This window comes from Diplotaxodon limnothrissa, linkage group LG23, assembly GCF_057381915.1.
Source record: "Diplotaxodon limnothrissa isolate DT_005_m linkage group LG23, D_limnothrissa_male_GT1.1, whole genome shotgun sequence".
Classification (NCBI taxonomy): domain Eukaryota; kingdom Metazoa; phylum Chordata; class Actinopteri; order Cichliformes; family Cichlidae; genus Diplotaxodon; species Diplotaxodon limnothrissa.
In genome coordinates, this window is record NC_140617.1 from 9068617 (window position 1) to 9090612 (window position 21996).

Below are 21996 nucleotides of genomic sequence, written 5' to 3' on the forward strand. Positions count from 1 at the left end.
TTCTATACCAACTATGGTCTCATGTAAGTCTACTTTGTATACCTGAGAGCCAGTATAATAACAACAGTATGTATGATGGTCTCCCAGTCACTGTAGTGTTTTGTTAGCATAAACAAACCAACTGCAGTTTGTTTCACGGCCGCAGGTGTTTTTAATTACAATGGTTTACTGGAAGTCGTGTATAGCTCTTTACAGTCTTGTAGACCAGATCAAGCTGTCTGTCAAACAGTAACTAAATTTATGCACGTTAGGAAAGTCCACGTAAGTTAATTACAGTATTACACAACCTCTGATTACACTGTAAAACTATTTAAACATTTTTGTACTGAAACGGATTACAAGTCGTCTCCTGTAGACGCAATGATAACATTTTCTGAGAAAGCAACTCATTAATCAGCACATTAACTAGATTAAAATGAATCAACTCAATCATTAGTGAGATTTTGAGCTCACAGGCTTCTTTTGTCACGTATAATAATAATTAATAACCTGGATTAGCACAGAGGAAGTCAACTTGTATCCAAGATACAGCGGGATTAGTTCGCAAATGTCACAGTATCTGTGTATTGAGTACTAGTCAATATGAGCTGAATACTAAGCATTTCCTCACATTACTCTCCACTGTGTTGGTGAAAGCATGCAGTGTCTGTAGCCTTTTGTTCTCTCAGTCATTCAGGGTGAGCCACCTGCTCTGCTCTGCTTCAGCTGACTTTCATTTACTCAGGGTGTTGCAAGGCAAAGGGAAATTTGACAAGAAGCTGGGCGACTACCTTTTCTACTATAACCACTACTATCTTGTGTTCCAGTAATCTTTGTTTAATGTGTGCATGTTTCTCATATAACTGCTTATCTTTCAATTGCTCTGTTGTATGTCAGAGCAGTGGTCAACTGAAGAACATTTGCTTGCACTGGCTGATATTTGTACGCCTCTACAGTGGACAAACAAAGCCAGGATATTGACATAGTACTGGAAAAAGGCCAAGGCACAAACACTGCATCTGTTCTCTGAGTCAAGGAGCAGCACAGCAGTGACCATTTTTTGCTTTCTTAGCAAAGTGTGTGAGTGTATTTGGCCAGTCCACCCTAATTCAGTGCAGATGTAATGTGTAACTGCTAGCCTTCCTTCATGTGTCTGGCATCCCAAACTAACCAAAGAGCAAATCTGGGAAAAACTGTAAATAGTTCAGCGTCCTCACTAGCATAAGCTGAAAGTGTAGTCCTGTGTACTCTACAACCCAGTTTACCTGCATGAGAAACCCATTTCTGAATTTTAGATTTCTCCTCTTCTTCTTATCTGTGGACCATCCCTTAGCTCTTATTAAAGTTCAGTCTCTGCTAACTGGTTAGCCCTTCCTGTGTTTCCCTGCCAGGAAGTTGACCGGGAGCTGCTGTGGTGATCCTCAAGGTATTTCATACAGAATTTTATATCTCTGCTCTCCAGGGAGTCTCTCCTGGACTCCAACTCAACTAACAGTGACTACAGTTGCTTTATGCACTTCAAGATGATAGAGTTGGGGTTCATCCATGGAATAAAGAACTAACTATAGAGGCAGCAGATTTTGGCGCACCCATTTCATCCCCTACTGCAACAAATCAGTTCAAGTGTGTGGGAAACAGTATTGCTTGACAAGGTCATTGCACTCTTTATTTAATAAGCTTGTGTCAGTCCTGAAGCTGTAGACCTCTGCTTTAATAAAGTACAAACTTAGTTTTAGTGATCAGCCACAACATTAAAACCACAGACAGGTAAAGACTGTAACACCGATTACCTCATTACAATGAAAGTTTGCTTCTGGAAACTCTGAGTCCCAACATTTTAAAAGGCACTGCAGATGAAGCAGACCCCCTTCAAGCAATGGCACGCCCTTAAAGCAGCAGGACAAAAATAGTCACAATGGACTCAGTTTTCCAGCCCCAGATTCACTGCCAGGCACCACCAGACCCCGAACATGTATTGCATAGTGTATCGAAGCAGTTTTGACAGCACAAAGCAGAGCTGCATAATTGCAGGCAAGTGACGATAAATACTTATCTTCATTTTAAATATATAATAAAATAAGCATTAACAAGAAATCTCTTTTATAAGCATGTTGCTGACATTTCCTGCCCACATTTGCCATTAAGGGCAGACACATGGGCAGAGCTCATTAGACATTTGACGAGATTCACATTTCAAAAATCCCAGGTTGCTTTGGTGAATCATCTCACAGCAAGACAGATGCTGGCTCTTCTGAAACTAATCAGGATGTCCAGATTCATAGCTAATTGGCCTCTCGACATCATCAGCGTGAATTTCAGAGCCTCTCAGAAAGGAGAACAGAAAAGCAGACTGCTCGGCTCAAACTCGCACCAACATTTCAACATAACCGTCACATGTCTGTTTGTGTACTGCCTGCACACCTGTGTTTTTGTGGGTGTGTACCGTATAATGGGCCCTCATGGATCTAAATTCAGTCTGTGACTCATTAAAACAAACATTGCTCAGGTTGTGTCAGACCAGTCATAGAGTACTGTGTGTGTGTGTGTGTGTGTGTGTGTGTGTGTGTGTGTGTGTGTGTGTGTGTGGTTGGGCTCAATGTACATTTGTCTCCAATCAGAAGAGTTATGATGGGGTACAAGTTGAAAGCAATTCTCAAGTCAGTGCTTGTGGTGGGATGTGAGTGCAGAAAGCATATAATGGATGAGTCTTGGTCAGATCTCTCTTCTATTCAAGTCCCCTTCAATAATTAATCATGTGTTGTCAGCAAGTGAGACCTCACACACGTGGAGTTACTGAAAACACAGCCATCCAGTAGCCTAGTTTTGAATATTATGACGAACTTTCTTGCAAAATAAGTCATATAAGACTCCTTTTTAATCATCTGAACCAGAAAAGAGACGCAAGAGCTCAAAGAATGTATTCAATAAACAAATGATTAACCACAATGAGTTTTTTTAACCATCATCTTTCCTGGTTTAAGTCACTGAAAGCTTTTTCTTTTTACATTACAGCAAAGATCTATAGAAGCTAGTCTTGTCAGGTGGTTAGTAATTCCACGACATGGTTATTTCATCTAACACGACCAAACTTCTAACGAATAAATATAAAGCCATAACTTAAATATTTTTAATTATATGACACATAAAAGTTACATTTATAGTCAAATAAGTAAAAATAAGGAAATGAGGATTGTAAGTAAACCCCCTCCACAGCTTTTACTACTACTAAACATGGGCACTGTTGCACAACAGTAAGCTGGATTTCACTTTTTCTGATTTAAGAAAAGAGCATCAACTATTACATTACCTAATATATCTTATTAGCCTGCTGCTCCTAATAACCATTATATTAAATGCATTTTTTTCACAAAAAACAAAAGACAACATTTTCCTTAATTTGTATTAAACTGACATCTGTCCACTTTTGTGCATCACTTACGGTAAGCTAAATTATTCATTCCTGTATGTAAACAAGCTTAAAGAAGATTGAATTCACCCTGGCTGATGCATTTACACACTCACTACTTTCTCTTCATGCTGGAAATGTAAAAATAACCTCCCTCATTTTCTCAGTCTTCATCTTCTCTTCCCGTTTGCAGAGGTGCACACAAACAGTTATCTTTCGTTTGTGCCCAAACAAAGCCAGAGTTATGGAAAGTGGCAAGTGCTACATGAATTATGTGTAGCAAGAGACATAATAAGCAAAGAGCTTTAGTGGAACAATGAAATTGCCCAAATCCATCCTAAAAGGAGGTGGAACAATGATGCGGTGGTTAGCACTGTTGCTTGGGTTCCTTCAAATGCAGCTGCCGGATGGGGATGTGTGGAGTTTGTGCCTGTGCTTGTCAAGGATCTCTCTGGGTAGCCTAGCTTCCTCCTTAAGTGGTTAGGTTAGGTTCATTGCTGCTTCTGAATTGGTTGTAGCTGTGAACATTAGTGCAAAATGCTGATAGACTGACCACCTATGAGAGCTGGGATAGGCTCCAGTTCCCTCCCCCGTGAGTTGGATGAGCAGTTGGCAACACTGATAGACGGCCAGGTGTTCCTAGTCGAAACCCTGTTTTTCCCTACAATTTTACTATGATAAAATATGCCCGGTGAACTTCTACTGAAGTTCAGCTTCTACTGAAGTTCAACCACACCATGACTGGCTTGGATCTTTCTCAGTTTGGCTATAGACTGGCTCTTTGTGGAAAGGTAGGCAAACACTATTGTTCCACAAAACAGATTGATATTCTTGAAACGTTGTCTTTTATGATATGTGGTTCGGGCTGTTTGTCAAATCCAACAAATCTGAAAACACCACCTGAGCCACTTATCACATTTTCATAGATTTTATGACTATTCAATTAGCTGTCACTGAAAATGTGTTAGATGCAGATCGTTTGTTAAATTGAAAAGGCATTTTCATAAATCAAGATTTTATGCCCAGAGCTCTTAAAGTGATTAGCATGCAATTTGATTTTTCAAGACGTACACAATCCTGCAGTTCACTTTCCCTCAACATTTTAGTTTTACTTTGTGATCCAAATAACTTGTGACAAACTCAACTATAATCTTGTGCTTCGGGGAGTAGACTGTACTTTCCAAGCCTCTTCCGATTGCGATTACTGTTCACACTGCAAGTAAATGTGTTATGGCATCCAGTGGTGAAAAAGATGTGGCTGGACAGTTACATTTATCATTAACACTTCATCATCTGGATACCCAGTCCCTTCTCACTGCTGAGACGTCTCTCAGGGACAAATGCAGATTAACTGCACCGCTGGGCCTTGAAGAATAAACAGGAAACATTTCAGCACATACAAGAACACCAACATGGAAAATCAAGACCAGAAATCCTAAGCAGACATTTCAAATATTTGATGTACTTTTTCCCCCCACTTGGGAAATAAGCAAGGTGAGTCAGAGGCTGCTGCAGCTGCTTAAAAGGTGGGTTAAGAGCAAGCAATAGCCCCAGGGTCAGAGGTCAAACAACTGAAAATGAAACTGAGCGAATCATGATTCTGCCTGAGGGATGGGAACTGAACACTTAACATGCCAGCAGTCAAACGGTCCATGGATGACCAATCCTGGCCCACCAAACACAACACAGGGTGAGAGGTGAAACTGTTATGTTAAGGTCAGCCAGGTATTAGAGGTGCCTCGGGAATACTTTGTGGTTAGGGGGGACTCCTGCCCTCAAACAGCTGACAAAACATCAAAAGGATAAATTATGCTGAAAACAACTGTAAAACAATTTAGTGTTACTTCATCACGCACAAGACAGACTAGATGACATTTTTATTTCGCTGACATAACCTGAATTATTGTGTGACAAGCACAACTGAGAGGATTGTAAAACAAAAAGCTGACAAGTGGTTGGTCCCCAAAACATTTTTCTAAGAGCCTTTACCCAGGCGGCCACTCGACCACACACATACTCACACACAACACAGGATCTAAAGAAAGGCTTTTGTTAGCTTCCACAGGTGTGACTGGGACTGAGGTAAAGAAGGTCGTGGATGCTTGTCTTAGTATCGTCATGCTGACAGACATGCCAGGAGATGTGACAGACAAAAAAAAAAAAAAAAAAACGGGAAAAAAAAAAGACGACCACTGGCAACTGTGGCATTTTATGTTTGGAGGACCACCCAGAATCTAGTGTTAAAACAACATAAAAGAAAAACATCAACACACACTATTTACAAAACCTACACAATGAAATTAACCCTGTGAGGTCTGATGCTTCTTTTATCGCACTAATCTAAGAACTAAAAATGTAACTACATGTCACAGCAAAGCAGACCTCTGACTCTGATTGGTCTGTTTTTGAGCAATTTTAAGTGTAAACACATTATTGACTTGTCGAAGGACACTGATGGACATGCTGTTTTTCCTCATTTTTTGGTTGTGACACTATATAGACTCTGGGTCCTTCCTGTGATTTAATAAACGTGACTTCTTCAAAATGTGTTTGCTTCAAGTGCAACATGAACAGCTTAGTTTTACTTACACGGGCGCACACACAGCAGGGATTCAACACATTAAGGCTTAAGGCATTGGTACCATGACCTCATGCTATAAGGAAAAAAACTTCTTCTGTATTTTGAAAATTGTTTTTGTAATTCTTGATAATCTTGGGGGTGATGTGTCTTTTAACATAAGATTTACCACAACATGGCTGTGCAGTCTAGTCTGTAAGTGCTACGTAAGGCTTTGATCAGTTGTTTTTTTCCATGTAATAGAAAAATAAATTTGCTATTAAATTTGTTTCTCATCTGCACTTTTTTCTTCATTTGGTTTTTTTCCTTTTTTGAAGTGAACTCACTGTCACCTCATTTTCATTATCAAGGTTATTATAAAGCAAGCATTCAAGCAATCAATACACAGTCAGTGACATAAAAGTCTTTTTGAAGGTTTTTTGCTTAGCTGAGATTGCCACAGTCGCTCTGAACCAAATCTCTATCAAGGTTTTTTTTGCTGCATAGAAAAGATTCTGATCACCCCACTATTTAAAAAGGTGATCCAGAGCCAGAGGTGGGAAATCAGCAGCACTCAAGTAAATGAAGACCCAGTAAATAAAGTTGGCCAAAGGAAAATATTTAACAAAGCATAAAAGACGTTTCCACCTATCAAATTATCAAAATTGTTAAATAAGGCCAGAGTGTCATTATCTTTACTGTAAGATCCCCTAAAGATGCACTGTGATTCAGGAAAAACCCTGCCTTTGCAAATGGAAGCCAGCACAGGCGATATCCTCCACACACAACAAATCAAAAACTATTTAAATCTTTTTCAAAATATGTATTTTGTTTTTCTTCAAAACTCAGGGTTTGGGTAGTTCAGGCAATCAGATCTCACAAGATGAAATGTAATAAGCAATTTATAAAGGTACCCCAAAGAAAATGATGGACACATCTCCTGCATGTGGCATAAACCTGACAGTGCCTTGGAACAAAATATTACCACTTAAATAAAGTCTGCCTGGAGGCTTTCAGGTGCAGAAGCACATCACTGCATGCCTGATTATCAACAGAACTACACACCTTAGTTACTGTGAAAGACACAGACTTGTAACCACAATCACCACATAAACCTTAAAGAGGTGATGTCTCACAACGCAAACACGCAGACGATGCACATAAAATGCATGTTGATGCTTTAAGATGTACTGAAAAGGGTAAATGTGAGCTGGCAAGTAGGACGAGACCCAACAAGCCCAATGTTTAGAGGAGAAACAGTGACCTACAAGTGCTCATGACATTCCTCAGAGACACACCGACACAAAACATCCCCGCCTGTCTGGGAAAATACTCGGAACAAAAGTCTCTTCCTCTAAGCGTCTCAACTAAAAATCTTGATGGACTAAAAACCACAAAAGGCAGACGTACACCTTCATCTCATTGTTGTCTCGGAAGCGGTAAAACCCTACAATGAAGATGCTTCAGATGCACCTTAATCTCACTTGATTCCGTCTTTTTTGCTTCTCCCTGCGTATTACGCAACCCCACGCATTCTTATTCACTGCATTTGTTCCAAAACATAGGTAGGAATCTGAAAATTGCCAAAAATGATGATTACGGTTATTATTATGAGCATGTTTGCCTATGACATCAGTAATGTGATAAACTGGCAAGCTGCCCAGGTTCCCGTCTTTATGTAGAAGGCATGATAGGATAGCCTTCATTCCTCTGTGAGACTGTGGATTAGTGTATTTACTATCCATCTACTACTAGGATTTAAAATTACAAACTGGCACTAAAATTTTTACTTTGAGGAGGATGCATTCTGCTCATTTACAGTTCCATCTTTATATTTGTGGACTTTACTAGACTAGCTTTGCAGTCTAAACACAAGAAAAACAGATATTTTTTGACATTTCTTACAAGGTATCTGTGAAATATTTTTCGCCAAAGAACCCTCCCCCCAGCAACTGTGGCATTTTATGTTTGACGGACCACCCAAAACCTAGTGTTAAAACAACATAAAAGAAACACATTAACACACTTCTTACAAAACCTACACAATGAAACTAACCCTCTGAGACCAGTGTTAAATCTAAGAACATAAAAATGGAACTACATGTCGCAGCAAAGCAGACCTCCATGACAGCGATCCGCCTGTTTGACAGCAATATTAAGTGTTAACGAACAAGGATGTCTAGAGCTGGTTAGAAGGTTTAGCTTAGTGGTACAATTTAATGCCACAGTGGATTCATGTAGCGCTACATGCTATAACACTAACTGCTGAATATGTGGTGGTACAGACATGAAATTGGAGCCTCATATGTGCAATTATGTAAAAAGGAGGTGAGGAGGACAGACAGAGACAGCAGGGAGTATATTTTCCCCTTCCAGCAACAAGACACAGTAACATGTAGGGAATCCCAGTGGACAACCCTCAGCTGAGCAAGAGCAACAGTGTTAGTTCCTAAAACTTTACTGGTTATGACTACTCAGTATTGAAACCACAATTTTCAAACGCAAAAAACTTGACTTTTGAAATTCGAGCATCTGTTAAACTTGTAATTTTGTTTCTCATGAGGCTTCTTGAACTGAAAGTTTTGAGAAAATATATAATACAAGAACTGGTCCTTTTACCATAGTTATCTGGAGCCGTTTTTCTATATGGTAAAGTTAACAGGAACAGTAGGTTTATAAGGTTAACGAAATACATTAGCTGAAGGGTTGTAGCTTTTGTATGTTAAACAATGTCCATAGCCTTCTTGGGTCTTTCAATACGTCATAAAAACTATAATAAACTGAACATTGAGAGCAAGCTGAATCCTGAACAAACACCAAGCTAATGTTTAATATGAGCATCCATCTTTGTAGCAGTGCAAAAGTCAAAAAAAGGACAAGTATAAAAACTATAAAAAATATGAAGTGCATTAGATGAGTATTAAAAGATACACAGTGGGAACCAGAGATGAAGACACGCTGATTACTTCACTAGATAGCAACTGTTTGTTTCCTAGGAATGAAAGTCAGCAGTCAAAAGTAATTCAATTCAATTTATATAACGCCAAATCCCAAAGTCCTAACAGAGCACTTTACATAGGAAGGTCAAGACCTTAAAACATCATAAACAGACCCAAAAATTCCCTTTGAGAAAGCACTTTGAGACAGGGAGTAAAAGAACGGGGAGCAGAGCCGACTCAGTGTCTAATAAACTCTAATCTCATTAGTCCTTTAACAGGCTTCAGCACAGATTTAGACAGTGAGGAGGGAGGAGGAGGTACATGGAAGAAATATAGCAAAAAAGAAAATAAAACTCAGCTGGTGTCAGTGGCTCATAAGAGAAAATTACAGGTGGCTCTAAAATCCCGGCATGCACTGTCCAGAAGGTTGCAACTACTTGCAGACCTGCGTGGGAAATATAGAGGAGGCGAGAGAAAAGTGTGAGCGTGTTGAGAGAGCTGGAATGAACAGACCAAAGCCCTCTTGAAAAATTCCCAGTGGAAAGCAGTAAGTATGTGTTTGCAGTATGTGGGCAGCGTGAGGGTGTAATGAAGGGGTTCAGCCGCGCAGGCAGAGGTCAGCCAGCCGGCCAAGAGGAAAGGCCTCAACAACTATATGATGTCATCAAAGACCGCCAGCGTGACTCATCGACCTCAGACGAGGGAGGTGCACAGGAATTTTAATGACATCTCTCTACATAAGGAACCCATAAACAGCATTCTTTTTCTCTGAAGAAATAAATCCACTACAAAAGAGACAGAACACGCCACAACTTTATTACAAAAATAACTGAGGAACAAAAACGCTTTCCAATGTCCTGTGGGTACCTAGATATTAGACAACTTCCTTCAATCAGCTGAAAATAATACTAAATTAGAAGGCTGCGCTTTGCTTCCTGTGTGTTTAGAATTAATCCTTGAGGACAATGTGAGATAATGCCAGGAAGAAAAGGCTATCAAACACACCAGGCCTATAAAAAGAAAAAGGCAGCCCTCATTACCAAAGAAGAGACAACGACCTAATTACATCCCAAAAAGGTCAGGAAAGTATATTGTTTCACTTCACATCAGCTAATCACATAATGACACGCACACACTCATAAAGAAAAACACTCAAATCCTTCATAGCGTACAAAAGATACAAGCATCATTTGTATGTATTTTCCTCCTAAATGTAGCCTCCAAACTGTAGTTAATGCAGAGTGGAGAATTGAATTAAAAATTAACTCTGACAGTTTTATGACAAAGGCAGAAATTATCATGAAAGACAGTCTATTTTTATACTCTCAGTGCAGGCTCAACTCTCCAGAGAGAGACAATGATAGCTGAAGATATTCACTAAAAACTCTCTCCGATTCTTCCCCTCTCTCCTTCCTTTGCTCTGACCCAACTGCTATGACACCTGAACCCTGACCTTTGACTTCCAGACAGATCCAATAGCTTTACTCGCTCTCATGCATAAAACAAAACAAAACAAAAACATAGGAGTTATTTGTTCTCAATCCGCATGAACAAAATACTATGTTATACGAGTCAACGAGCGAGAAAGGCAGACAAAACACTCATGTAACGGAGCACCACGGAGGTGAGTCATCAACCTGACTGCGAGGGCCCAGACAACCACAGAGCTACATTCAAGATGAGCCTTTTCAATCCTCTCATCAAAGAAATGCCAGGCTGCTGTGTCAAACAACTGCTGCAACCCCGGAGATGATAAGAGGAGGGGCAGAAAGCCGAAACATTTGTCCCATTTGGTCCTAACGCCTTCACTTAACACTCATCAGTTTCTGTTACTGGTGGCCTTTCCGTTCATGCGCGCGTGTACACACACACACACACACACACACACACACACTCTCTACATGTGTCGGTCAGTCACTAGGATCAGACGCGACCCGAAACAAAACCCTGTTGTGCATCTGTCAGGCAGTCCCCAATCAGAGCCATTCTCTGGCCATATAAGAATTGGAGGTGGAGCTCTCCCTCAACAGAGGAATGGCACAAGAGCCGCATCAAGCCTTGAAAGATCTCCCCCCCCCCCAAAAAAAAAAAAATTAAAAAAAATCCAGGGGAACAAAAAAAGAAAAAAAAGAAAAGAAAAAAAGAAGTGGGACTGAGGGTGTCACCCGGGGGCAGTGAGGCAGCTCAGTCCCCAAGGAGCACCGGCCAGAGATCAGTGAGAGCTTTGATCTCTGGCTTTTATGTTGTGAAAATGTTACACCTGCACTGCCATGTCTTTTCTTGTTCTCTGTTATCAGCACAGAGCCTTAGGAGAGCAGACTTGAGAGAGGTCATTAGTCAATAGTATGACACTGTGAAAAATCTATAGAAGTGCTCAGAAAATAGAAAACCGTATTCATAGATGACATGGGCAGCATACCCTCAAAGGGGAATCAGTGTATTAGTTTCGAATGACCATCTCTCGCTCTCCCCCTTTTTTTTGTAACAAACAGGCTTTTCAGCACTGAGGGGAAATTCCAAAAAGCACAAACAGCTTTGAAATGAGCACAAAAGCTCTGAAGTGATACTTTGGCAAATGAGGCGGGTCCCCCAGCAGCAATTTACAGCAAGGCCTCTGATCTTCATACCTGCATGGCTCGGCAGCTACATTATCAGAGCTTTGACATTCCAGTGATTCTACACAAGACCCTGACATCTTTTCATCTACCCAATCCTCCCTTCGTGGAGACCAGAGCTGTTCAAAGAAAGGCCCACGGGTCTGTCATGGGTGTATTTAGAAGGGTGTATGTAGAATCTAAAGAGAATTTGTTAATTAAAACATATTTTAAAACACACATCACATGTCATTTTATAGTAAATAGGCCTGGGCAGCTTGGAGAAAAGCATAAATAGCATAAATCACAACACATTATGAAGAAAAATTGCATTTTTTTAATTTCCCGCTGGATTCTACGAGTGCTAGTGTGAAGGAAAGGGCTGCACAACCATGTTAAGGAGGTACAGTTATGCTGTTTTACGTTAATTGATAAATAAATACCATGTGCCCACTGTGACAGTGAATAGGGATGTGCTGATCTGATATTGCATATCAGTGACAACACACCAGATCTGTTTTTTATGACACTTTGAGTCAGCAGAAGCAGAGGCATTACAGCGTGCAGGAAGTTTACAACAAAGGATAAAAAGGTTGGAAGTATATTCCAGTATATATTCTTACACCGACAGACTTTCTGTCAGCTCTTTCTCGCTCTCTATAGGTTTAGTGTAACTCTTGCTGGGAAGCTTTTGCTGAACTTACAATGACATAATACACTGTTGTCAACGCTGTCATTTAATTTCACCTGTCTTTTGACAGCTCTGCTCCACAGATGATGTGTGTTTGTGTGTGAGGAGCAGCAAGGATGACCACTTAGACTGAGAGGGAGTAAAGCAGAAACTAGCACAACTATGAATGACAGCAGTATGAAGCAGCTTAATGACTCTTAACACCAACCTTAAATGTGACCAGTGAAAATAAATTAAATCAATAACGTGACCATATTTATAAAAAAATTATTTATCTTGGTCCTGTTCTCATTTATCATTTTACTAATCAACACCAATACTTTTACAAGGTTATTACAAAGTAACGTGTAAGTCAAGCTAATGCTCCCCTACAGGGAGCTGATTAGCTGATTAAATTAACACAGGTATCTGATCATTACCTGATGCAGATACCTCAGCATTGTATCGGAACTGAAATGAGTTAAATGTGCACTTGCTTTAAAATAAACAGTCTGTAGTCATCAAATGTAGTTTAAGAAGGTGGTGGTCAAAGTCTGCTCAACTGTAGGCAGAACGTTTTGCTGACTGGTGAATGACATCGAGGACTTCACAACAGCAACCAGACTGCACCGCCAAAATGAGGGTGAGGGGATTGTCTGAGAGTAAACTGATTGCACTGCTGTCTGGGGCAGTCAAATAAATAAAATTTATTTTAAAATATACTTGGATAGCCATCCATAGACCTGGGCAGCCCACCCAAATAAAGTCTATGAGCAAGTTTCCTCGTCATAGATAATCCTAGTCCTAGACTAAAAGGAAAAATTCAATGAAGATCCCCATAGAGTAAAGAATTTAGTCTAGGATTAGGTATAATCCATGTCTGGGAATCTGCATGTCAAACACTGAATATGGCATGACACAACAGCACATGCCATCTTAGGTTGAACAGCTTATTTTGCCCTTAAAGATTAAACCATCATCAAACTCGTGTTTTCTTAGGCTTAGAGATTGAGAAACAAATGTTGTGTGTTGTTTTCACTCTTTCACCGTCATCTGTGTCTCATCAGTGGTATCTAAATAAAACTACTGAAACACAGACTCCAAGTCTTTCACAATTTTCTTTCTGCTCTAAATACACTTTACAAGTCCCCTCAGTGTTGCAGATAAAACAACCACCCTGTAGATCCACCCTGAATTTCACAAGCAACACTGCAGCAGGGATCGCAAGAGGAAGGCTGTCTGTGGCATATGACAATGTCAGCAACTAAGAAAGGCCTGCGAGCTCTTCTTACGGGAGTAAGTCCATCTACTGCTGGCATAGAGTGCAGGATCATTTGGTGGCTTAACTATTAACTGCTCTCAATCACTGCCTTCAGTAATGTTGGGCTGCTAGTCAACTGGCTGGCTTTGGGGTCACCATGATAACCGTTAATCCGCAGCAAGGATTAGAGAGCTAGTAATGCAACATGCTGTTTTTAATCCACACAGATTTTCTCTGTTTTGTTTCAGCTTGACCATAACAATGGGAAACACAGATGTGTACTCACTGAGCCATGCTCAGGTAGTTAATATACTAACCCGGACGAGGGTGCTCTTAGCCTGAGCTCGCTGGGGTTGTGCTCCCGGGGTGCCCTGGTCCCGAGATCCACTTCCATGTGCCCTGGCCATGGCTCCAGATGTACCATTTGTGCAGACTGCCGCCCCAGGACCAACCCTCCGTGGCCTCTGCTTGATTCCATCCAAGAGCCGCACAAGTAGGATGTTGCTGGGAAGTTCATCCACGGCACAATCCACCAACGTCCGGCACTCTGGGCAGCGCAACTCCCCGCGTGAGCCAAGGATACCTTGGAGGCAACGCCGGCAGAAGGTGTGCTGACAAGGAAGAACCTTTGCCGAGGCATCTAGCCGCTCGAGACAAACGGGGCACTCGAGCAAATCCAACAACACGGACTCGTCCATTCTCTGTGTGTTCTGCCTCTAATTCAGCAGAAAAACATGATGCTGATAAGGTTTTTGTTTGGAAGCACATCAAGTACTGTCACGTCACTCCCATGCCTCGGCTATTGCCATGGCACCTGCATCAGCTGTAAAAAAAACAAAACAATAATAATAAAAAAAGAAAAAAGAAAAAGGTCAAGACATTCATATTTATCAACTGTATACACAAGAAATAGGTCATGGCATACATATTTAACAGACATCGCAGATGGCTGTAACAACTCTAACAATTACGAGATAATGACTTAAATTTTAACACAAACATCCACAAAGTTTGTCACGTAGTTCTCAGTGAATATTGATTCAAAGTACTTTTTACTGGGAATGCAAACTCCTACTATGAACTGAACTGTGGTTTTGGAAACTCCTTACATGCTTACATATGGCTGAAGCTGTATTGTGTTGCTTCATAATTTGAGCATCAAGCCATGACGAACCAAAACCAGTTCCAAAAAAGTCCAGTCCACTGGTATTGCATTCATCCAAGCTAATCACTTCTGACAGCTGCACACTGCAGAGCAGTGAAGTCAAACTCAGGGCAGCAGAGCTTCTGCACACCTGAGAATTTCAAGTCCTTTTTCTACTTTCTATAAACAATGTGTTCAGATTTGGAAAAGATAAAGCAGCTGGAAATTTGTGTAAGCTTACTTTGTTTCTGCACACAGAAAACTGATCATGGATCAATAAGGATCAATAGGAAGAATGGATAACAGCACTGATTCTAATAAAATGCCATCCATCTTACAGGACTGGTCTCCAGCAGCTCATGTCTCTTACACGTACAAAATCCAAAACACGTGCAAACTCCAAAACACGTACAAAATCCAAAACACATGCAAACTCCAAAACACATGCAAACTCCAAAACACATGCAAACTCCAAAACACATGCAAACTCCAAATCACAACGGAAGTGCTCCAGGACGCTAGGGGCAGTGTTGAGCTCGATTTGCAAAATAAACGGCAAGTTTGTTGCAAACACATGGGCTCTAGTCTCCGTCGCGCTTCCCAGGTTGCCTAGTACGGTGGCCCCTAGAGACAAAACACGTACAAACTCCAAAACACTTGCAAAATCCAAAACACTTACAAACTCCAAAACACATGCAAGCTCCAAAACACTCAAGCCATGACGAACCAAAACCAGTTCCAAAAAAGTCCAGTCCACTGGTATTGCATTCATCCAAGCTAATCACTTCTGACAGCTGCACACTGCAGAGCAGTGAAGTCAAACTCAGGGCAGCAGAGCTTCTGCACACCTGAGAATTTCAAGTCCTTTTTCTACTTTCTATAAACAATGTGTTCAGATTTGGAAAAGATAAAGCAGCTGGAAATTTGTGTAAGCTTACTTTGTTTCTGCACACAGAAAACTGATCATGGATCAATAAGGATCAATAGGAAGAATGGATAACAGCACTGATTCCAATAAAATGCCATCCATCTTACAGGACTGGTCTCCAGCAGCTCATGTCTCTTATATTGAGAATTATATCACGTCCATAACAGCGTTCTTAGTAAAGCCAAAGAGGACAACTGTATCAAATTCCCGTTTCTTCTGATAAGAACCTTAGTGTCTCTAATAGCAACTGCAAATCAAACGACCTATTTTAAAGGCTATTTATACGCAATGCAAGTTTACCAAGGTTACTGCATGTAAGGATGAAGATGTCTCCATTTAGAGCATACTAAACACTTCTGTTTACTGCACACTTGAAGGCAAAGTATCGAAAAACAAGCCTACGGAGACTTCAAATGGTTTATAATGAGATTATTACGGAGGAGACCTCGATTTTTTCAGAGCAACAGAAATGTTTGTGGCTCCAGGAGTCAATACTTTTAAAGCAGTTTTAAGAAACCTCATGCATAAATTTATCGGCGAGCTTAGTGCCTCTGAAAATGAAATCATGGTGGGCTTATAAAGTCTAAGATTTAGTACCAATCCAAGGCATGGAGACACTGCTGCATGTGTCTTTCTATAAGAGATATACACCCTACTTTTTCCGTGTTTTTAAAATGGGGTTTCTTCGTTTTGTTTTATATCCGCACTGTAATGCAGAATGAATTGCCGCACTAAAACCTAACAAGCATAAGAGAATTGTTGCTAAATCTCGCAAAAACATTAAAAGGAAAAAAGAACAGTTTTAAGGTCTATCATTAGATTACCTAGCGGGGGACAGGAGGCCAAGTTAATCTCATTTACTCGACAGCGGATAATTACACCTGGCAACTGTGATCTTGGATCATCGGACCCTTTAAACTGACTGTACGGTTAACACCGCCGAGCCAGACACAAAAAAGAAACCTGCAGCAGCGGTGAAGCACTGAAGTGCAGTGATTTGTGTTTAAAGAACGGAGTCATGCAGGAGGATTCACACGACTAAGTAAACCTGGTTAAAAAAAAAAAACAAATCCTAATAACACAACAAACTAATTATTAATCCTCTTTTTTTTTCTTTTTTTAAAATGACAAAATCTTACGCTTATACCGCAACATTGTAACAAAAAACGAAAACATTACATAACGACGCTAAACAGTAACTGATTATTCTTATGCTACTTTCTTTTGAGGTGGATTATTCTCGAACTGAACTACAAGAAAGCAAATTAAACTAAGTTTGTTAGCAAGTATCGCTTCACAACAAGGAGGCTGCTTTAACGTCGTCCCCCTTTAAAAAATACCCAACAAACAGTTAAGTTTGCGCACTTGGAAAATAAAGAGTTTTAACAACTTTAAGACACAAACAAATATATTTATACACTCCTAAGTACTTCAACTACTATTATTATGTAATTCAGCTTACCTCTTCCAGAACAGGACTCCTCCTCTTGTTGCTCTGTATCTCCCGTAATTTTTTTTTTTGCCTCCTTGCTAGTTAGCAAGCCTTCTCAGATATCTACAAACCACTTCTCTGTGAGTATCCAGCAGGAAAATGCTGCCGTTTTTACCCAGACAGGTTTTGTTTAGAGGCGCACACCGCGCAGGAATCGCAGACCTCTATCAGATAGTGGAGTAAAACCTGACATGAGAAACACAATACAAGAGAGACAACGGAACTCCAGCCTCACCGAGCGCCATGCTGATACTTCTGCTCTGCGGGACTGCTGCTAGAACAAGCCGAGAGGGGGAGGGAGTGAAGTGGCCTTCCGGTGCTGTCGGAAATGGGAACATTATGGAGGCTCAATGCACAATAAAAGTAGATGGAAGTAGGAAAATACACATCTTAAAGGTGATATAGCTGATATATAACTGGGAAAAAGTATTCACATTAAGGTGACCAGATTCCAACAAAATTTAAAGCCAGGGGCTTTTGCAGGATTTCTTTTTCCACTGAAGGGACCAATAACATGGCAGGGGCGGTGATAATTCTAAAAACTGCCAGGGCAAAAATTCCCAGGGGGCCCCTTCATCCAGCCTTTACTGCCATTACTTTATAAATATTCTAAAAAAAAAACGAAAAAAAAACAAACAAAAAAACCCAGTTTGTGAATGTAACTCTCTGTTACGGCACAGCTGGTTAGATAAGATTTAGGCAGCATTTAGGTGCTAGATTTCTCCACTCTCTCTTTTTCTTCTTTGTTTTTCACTTTCAAAACAATAACTTCTTTTCATTTTCACTTAGTGACTGTCATTGCTTTCATAAGGTTTGTTTAAACAGAATTGTTATTGCCACTTACAGTGGGAGTAAGGGAACTCAGGTGTGCCCCCTCAGGGAGGTTAGGAATCTCAGACTATCACTGCAACCTTTCACTACTGGCCTGGTGCCCAAAACAACAAGCAAGCCTTGCATTGCTTGGTTGCCTTTTAGCACATCCTGAGTTATCCTCCTTCATGAAACTTAAACTTACAAAATTTACTACATTAATTTAATGTTTTATTTAATGTTTTTATGGAACAGAGTACACCACTGTGTGAGAGAGGAAATTTGACTCTTACCAAAAATACCTTGAGTTAGAGTAGAAAAGTACGGTGGCCCCTAGAGACAAAGCATGTATAAACTCCAAAACACTTACAAATTCCAAATAGCATGCACAAACTCCTCAACACGTACAAAATCCAAAACACATGCAAACTCCAAAACACGTACAAACTCCAAAACACATACAAAATCCAAAACACGTACAAAATCCAAGACACGTGCAAACACCGAGACAGGTACAAAATCCAAAACAGGTACAAAATACAAAACACACACAAAATACAAAACACGTGCAAACACCAAGACAGGTACAAAATCCAAAACACATGCAAAATCCAAAACACGTGCAAAATACAAAACAGTAGGGGTGTGTATTGGCAAGAATCTGGCGATACAATATGTATCATAATACAGGGTAGACGATACGATATATTGCAATACTAAAAGCCAGACGATATTTGTGTTTAGTAGGACTAAATTTAATTAGGAAAACTCAAGTAAACAGTCCAAACTGTTTAATTCTTGACATGAAACATCTGAAACAAAAACACTCTAAGTTCAAAATGAATGGAGAAATTAACATCTGCCTTATTAGAAGTCATGTCAAATAAACAAACAAAAACTACTTTACTGAAATATCAAGTATTTTTTAACATGAAAAAAGTAAACATGTAACACTGAAGTCTTTCTAAGTACTATGATTGTAAAATACTTATCCAAAAACTGCTCTATGGAGCATCAAAACAAAGCACTTTTTATGTGACCTTAACATAAACAAATATAAATCAAAAATGAAATTGCTTGAAGAATCCATCCAAGTAAACATTAACAAAAAATGTAAAGTGCTATTACAATTAAGTGTTAATAAAATAAAGTACAGCTCTGCAGTGTCCATCAATGGAACACTTTTAGTACAACCTGAAAAAAGGAATTTACTCATCTAAATAAGTGCTTATGAGACTCAACCAAAATGTCAAACATTCTCATATCAGAGATTTTACATGTGTAGTGTTTTCTCAGTGTTTATTTTTCAATTTCCAGATTTTTGTGCAGGAATACAAGCTGATCGACATGGTCAGCTCTCAGGACACTTCTCTGTGCATTTACTATGTCTCCTGCAGAGGAGAAAACTCTCTCTGCAGAGACACTTGTTCCAGGAATGCATAGGAAACTCCTTGCTACTTTGGATAGCTGAGGGTATTCCTGTTCATGGTCCTTCCACCAACTGAGAGGATTTCCTGTGAGAGGCAAAGGGGTCTCATCTCTATACCTCTTGATCTCAGCTGCAGCAACATCATGTTCTGATTTTGGTGCAGTATTGTCACTAGTAGAGGCAAACGTAGCTCCGAGCAAGTCCACCAATGCACATGAGGTCCTCTGTCTTTTTAGGGGTGGCCGAGGGATGGAGTCAAAGTTGTCTTTGATATGTGGGTGATGAGCCTCCTCTGTGGCATTCTCTTCCTCCACCTGTTTGTCAGTCTCTTCATTCTTTTGCTGCTGAAAAACATTAAATTCAAATAGTATTAATGTCAGAAAGTCAAAATTCAAATCCAAGATTCACCCTGTTTTTCACTAATATTTGATGACAAATGTCATCAATATGCTTTTTTTTTTTTTTTTTTTTGCTTTTTACTTTATTCACTTGCTTATAACTTCAGTTGAATTTTTCCAAATAAACTAATTTATTTACTTACATTTTCTTCCTTCTTTATCACAGTCACCACAGTGTCCAACAGTCTGGAATAGGTCTCACTGGTCTCTGCTTCAGACAGGAAGGGCAGGTCCTTAAACCGAGGATCAACAGTTGATGCCATCCATAGTGTCTCCCTCTCATTTACATATCTCTTTCCCAGATCTTCTGCTATGGCAGTCTTAATGTCCCTTACTGTCGGTGTATCATCAACACTTTCTTGTGCACCCATCACAAGCTTGGCATGAAGAGGAGCAATGATGGACAGGGTTGGCATACTCTCCTCTGACATCACCAGGGTGGCGTCCTTCATAGGCTTGAGTGCCCTGACAACTTCTTCTGCACATGTGATGTCAGACTCACTTAATGTGAAAATTTCTTTTTCACTCTTCCTAACTTCTGCAGAAAGCAGAGCTGCACAGATGGCTGGTTGCTGTTCTAAAAATCGTTCTATCATATCATAGGAGCTGTTCCATCTTGTAATTATGTCCGTGATCAATCTGTGAGCTGGTAGCTGAAGGAGGCACTGTTTCTGCTTCAACTGGTTGCTGGCTGTGGTGCTGCGCCTGAAAAAGGCTGTTACACGTCGGATCCTCCCGAGAAGTCGCACCACGGATTGTATTTTCAGTGCTTTCTGTGAGGCGAGATTCAGACTGTGTGCAAAACATTGTATGTGCGTCATGCCTGCAAGTCTAGCCGCGAGAACCATGTTTGGTGCATTATCGGTAACAACAACAAGGTCCTTTGCGTTCAATCCCCATTCAGCCACAGCGTCAGTTAGTAACGCTGCAATGTGCTCACCTGTGTGACTGTCATGCATGGCTCGGGTTTGTAGTACATGAGACTGAAGGTTCCACTGGTCTGTTATGTGATGTGCTGTAACAGTTACGTACGATTCAGTGGCTCTCGAAGTCCAAGCGTCGCATGTCAGAGCAACTGTCTCAGCCGAGTTGAGAGAGTCCAGCACTGTCGCTTTGACTTCTTGGTACAACTTTGGCAGAGCGATGTCCGTGATGTGTTGTCGAGAAGGAACGGTGTAACGGGGCTCCAGCGTTTTAATCATATTACGAAATCCTTTATTCTCCACAACACTCAGGGGGCGCATGTCTTTGCAAATAAAAACAAGTACTGACTGCGTTATTTTTGTTGCACGAGTTGAAGTTGCTGGTAGTTTCGAAAAGTTAACTTCTTCAATTGTCCGTTGAGAGGAATCACCTCGTTTTGTTTTAAAATTAGCATTTGACGCTACGTCGCTATGGTGTCTAGACACGTGTGTTCGTAAATTTGTTGTGTTACCGGAATATTTGACTCTGGCGGTGCAGATTTTACAGACTGCATAGCTCTTGTCATAGTCTTTACTGCCTTCTTTTGTCCTAAATCCAAAATAAGTCCACACATCAGCTTTGAAAGCTGCGGGGGCCGGCTGTATCCTCTCCTCTTCAGTCATCAGTTAGCTAGCATCACACACGTCCACTGACTGTTCTACTTCGTTCTTTTGGCAAACTAGACGCTTCTACAGTTATCGCGAGACCTCGTTTTTACGTCATAGTAAAGGCGGTGAAAACTGCAAACCAGTGGCCGGAGTTTGAATTCCAACATACAAAAGAAATAAACAGTAAATGCATGTCATTTTTCAATTAAAAAAATCGATAACAGTGATTTTAAATATCGATTCAGTATCATTGCGCGAAATATCGCGATATTTCGTTGTATCGATATTTTCTTACATCCCTACAAAACAGGTACAAAATCCAAAACACATGCAAAATCCAAAACACATGCAAACTCCAAAACACGTACAAAATCCAAAACACATGCAAACTCCAAATCACAACGGAAGTGCTCCAGGACGCTAGGGGCAGTGTTGAGCTCGATTTGCAAAATAAACGGCAAGTTTGTTGCAAACACATGGGCTCTAGTCTCCGTCGCGCTTCCCAGGTTGCCTAGTACGGTGGCCCCTAGAGACAAAACACGTACAAACTCCAAAACACTTGCAAAATCCAAAACACTTACAAACTCCAAAACACATGCAAGCTCCAAAACACTTACAAAATCCAAAACACATGCAAAATCCAAAACACGTACAAAATACAAAACACATGCAAAATCCAAAACACGTACAAAATCCAAAACACGTGCAAACTCCAAAACACGTGCAAACTCCAAAGCACTTACAAAATACAAAACACGTGCAAACTCCAAAACACGTACAAAATACAAAACACATGCAAAATACAAAACACGTACAAA

The 21996-nt window shown here is 40.3% G+C and overlaps 2 protein-coding genes across 2 annotated transcripts in view; both read right to left on the reverse strand.

The window, feature by feature from the left end:
- sh3rf1 (SH3 domain containing ring finger 1) overlaps nt 1–17211 on the reverse strand; it is a 54241-nt gene extending 37030 nt beyond the window's left edge. Inside the window, exons 1-2 of the mRNA XM_085348406.1 lie at nt 16941–17211; nt 13724–14229 (exon numbers count right to left, since the gene is read on the reverse strand). Of these exons, the coding sequence (XP_085204532.1) occupies nt 13724–14104 (381 nt within the window). The 5' untranslated portion in view covers nt 14105–14229; nt 16941–17211. The remainder of the gene's footprint in view (nt 1–13723; nt 14230–16940) is intronic.
- Nucleotides 17212–19705: 2494 nt separating this feature from the next.
- LOC146607525 (E3 SUMO-protein ligase ZBED1-like) lies at nt 19706–21462 on the reverse strand. Its single transcript, XM_085348135.1, has one exon. It carries the CDS (start codon nt 21191–21193, stop codon nt 19739–19741), a length of 1455 nt encoding a protein of 484 aa, XP_085204261.1. The 5' UTR covers nt 21194–21462; the 3' UTR covers nt 19706–19738.
- Between the last annotated feature and the right edge of the window lie 534 nt (nt 21463–21996).

Coding starts and splice junctions, on each gene's coding strand:
- LOC146607525 (XM_085348135.1), bottom strand. CDS start 21,193: ATGACTGAAGAGGAGAGGATACAGCCGGCCCCCGCAGCTTTCAAAGCT.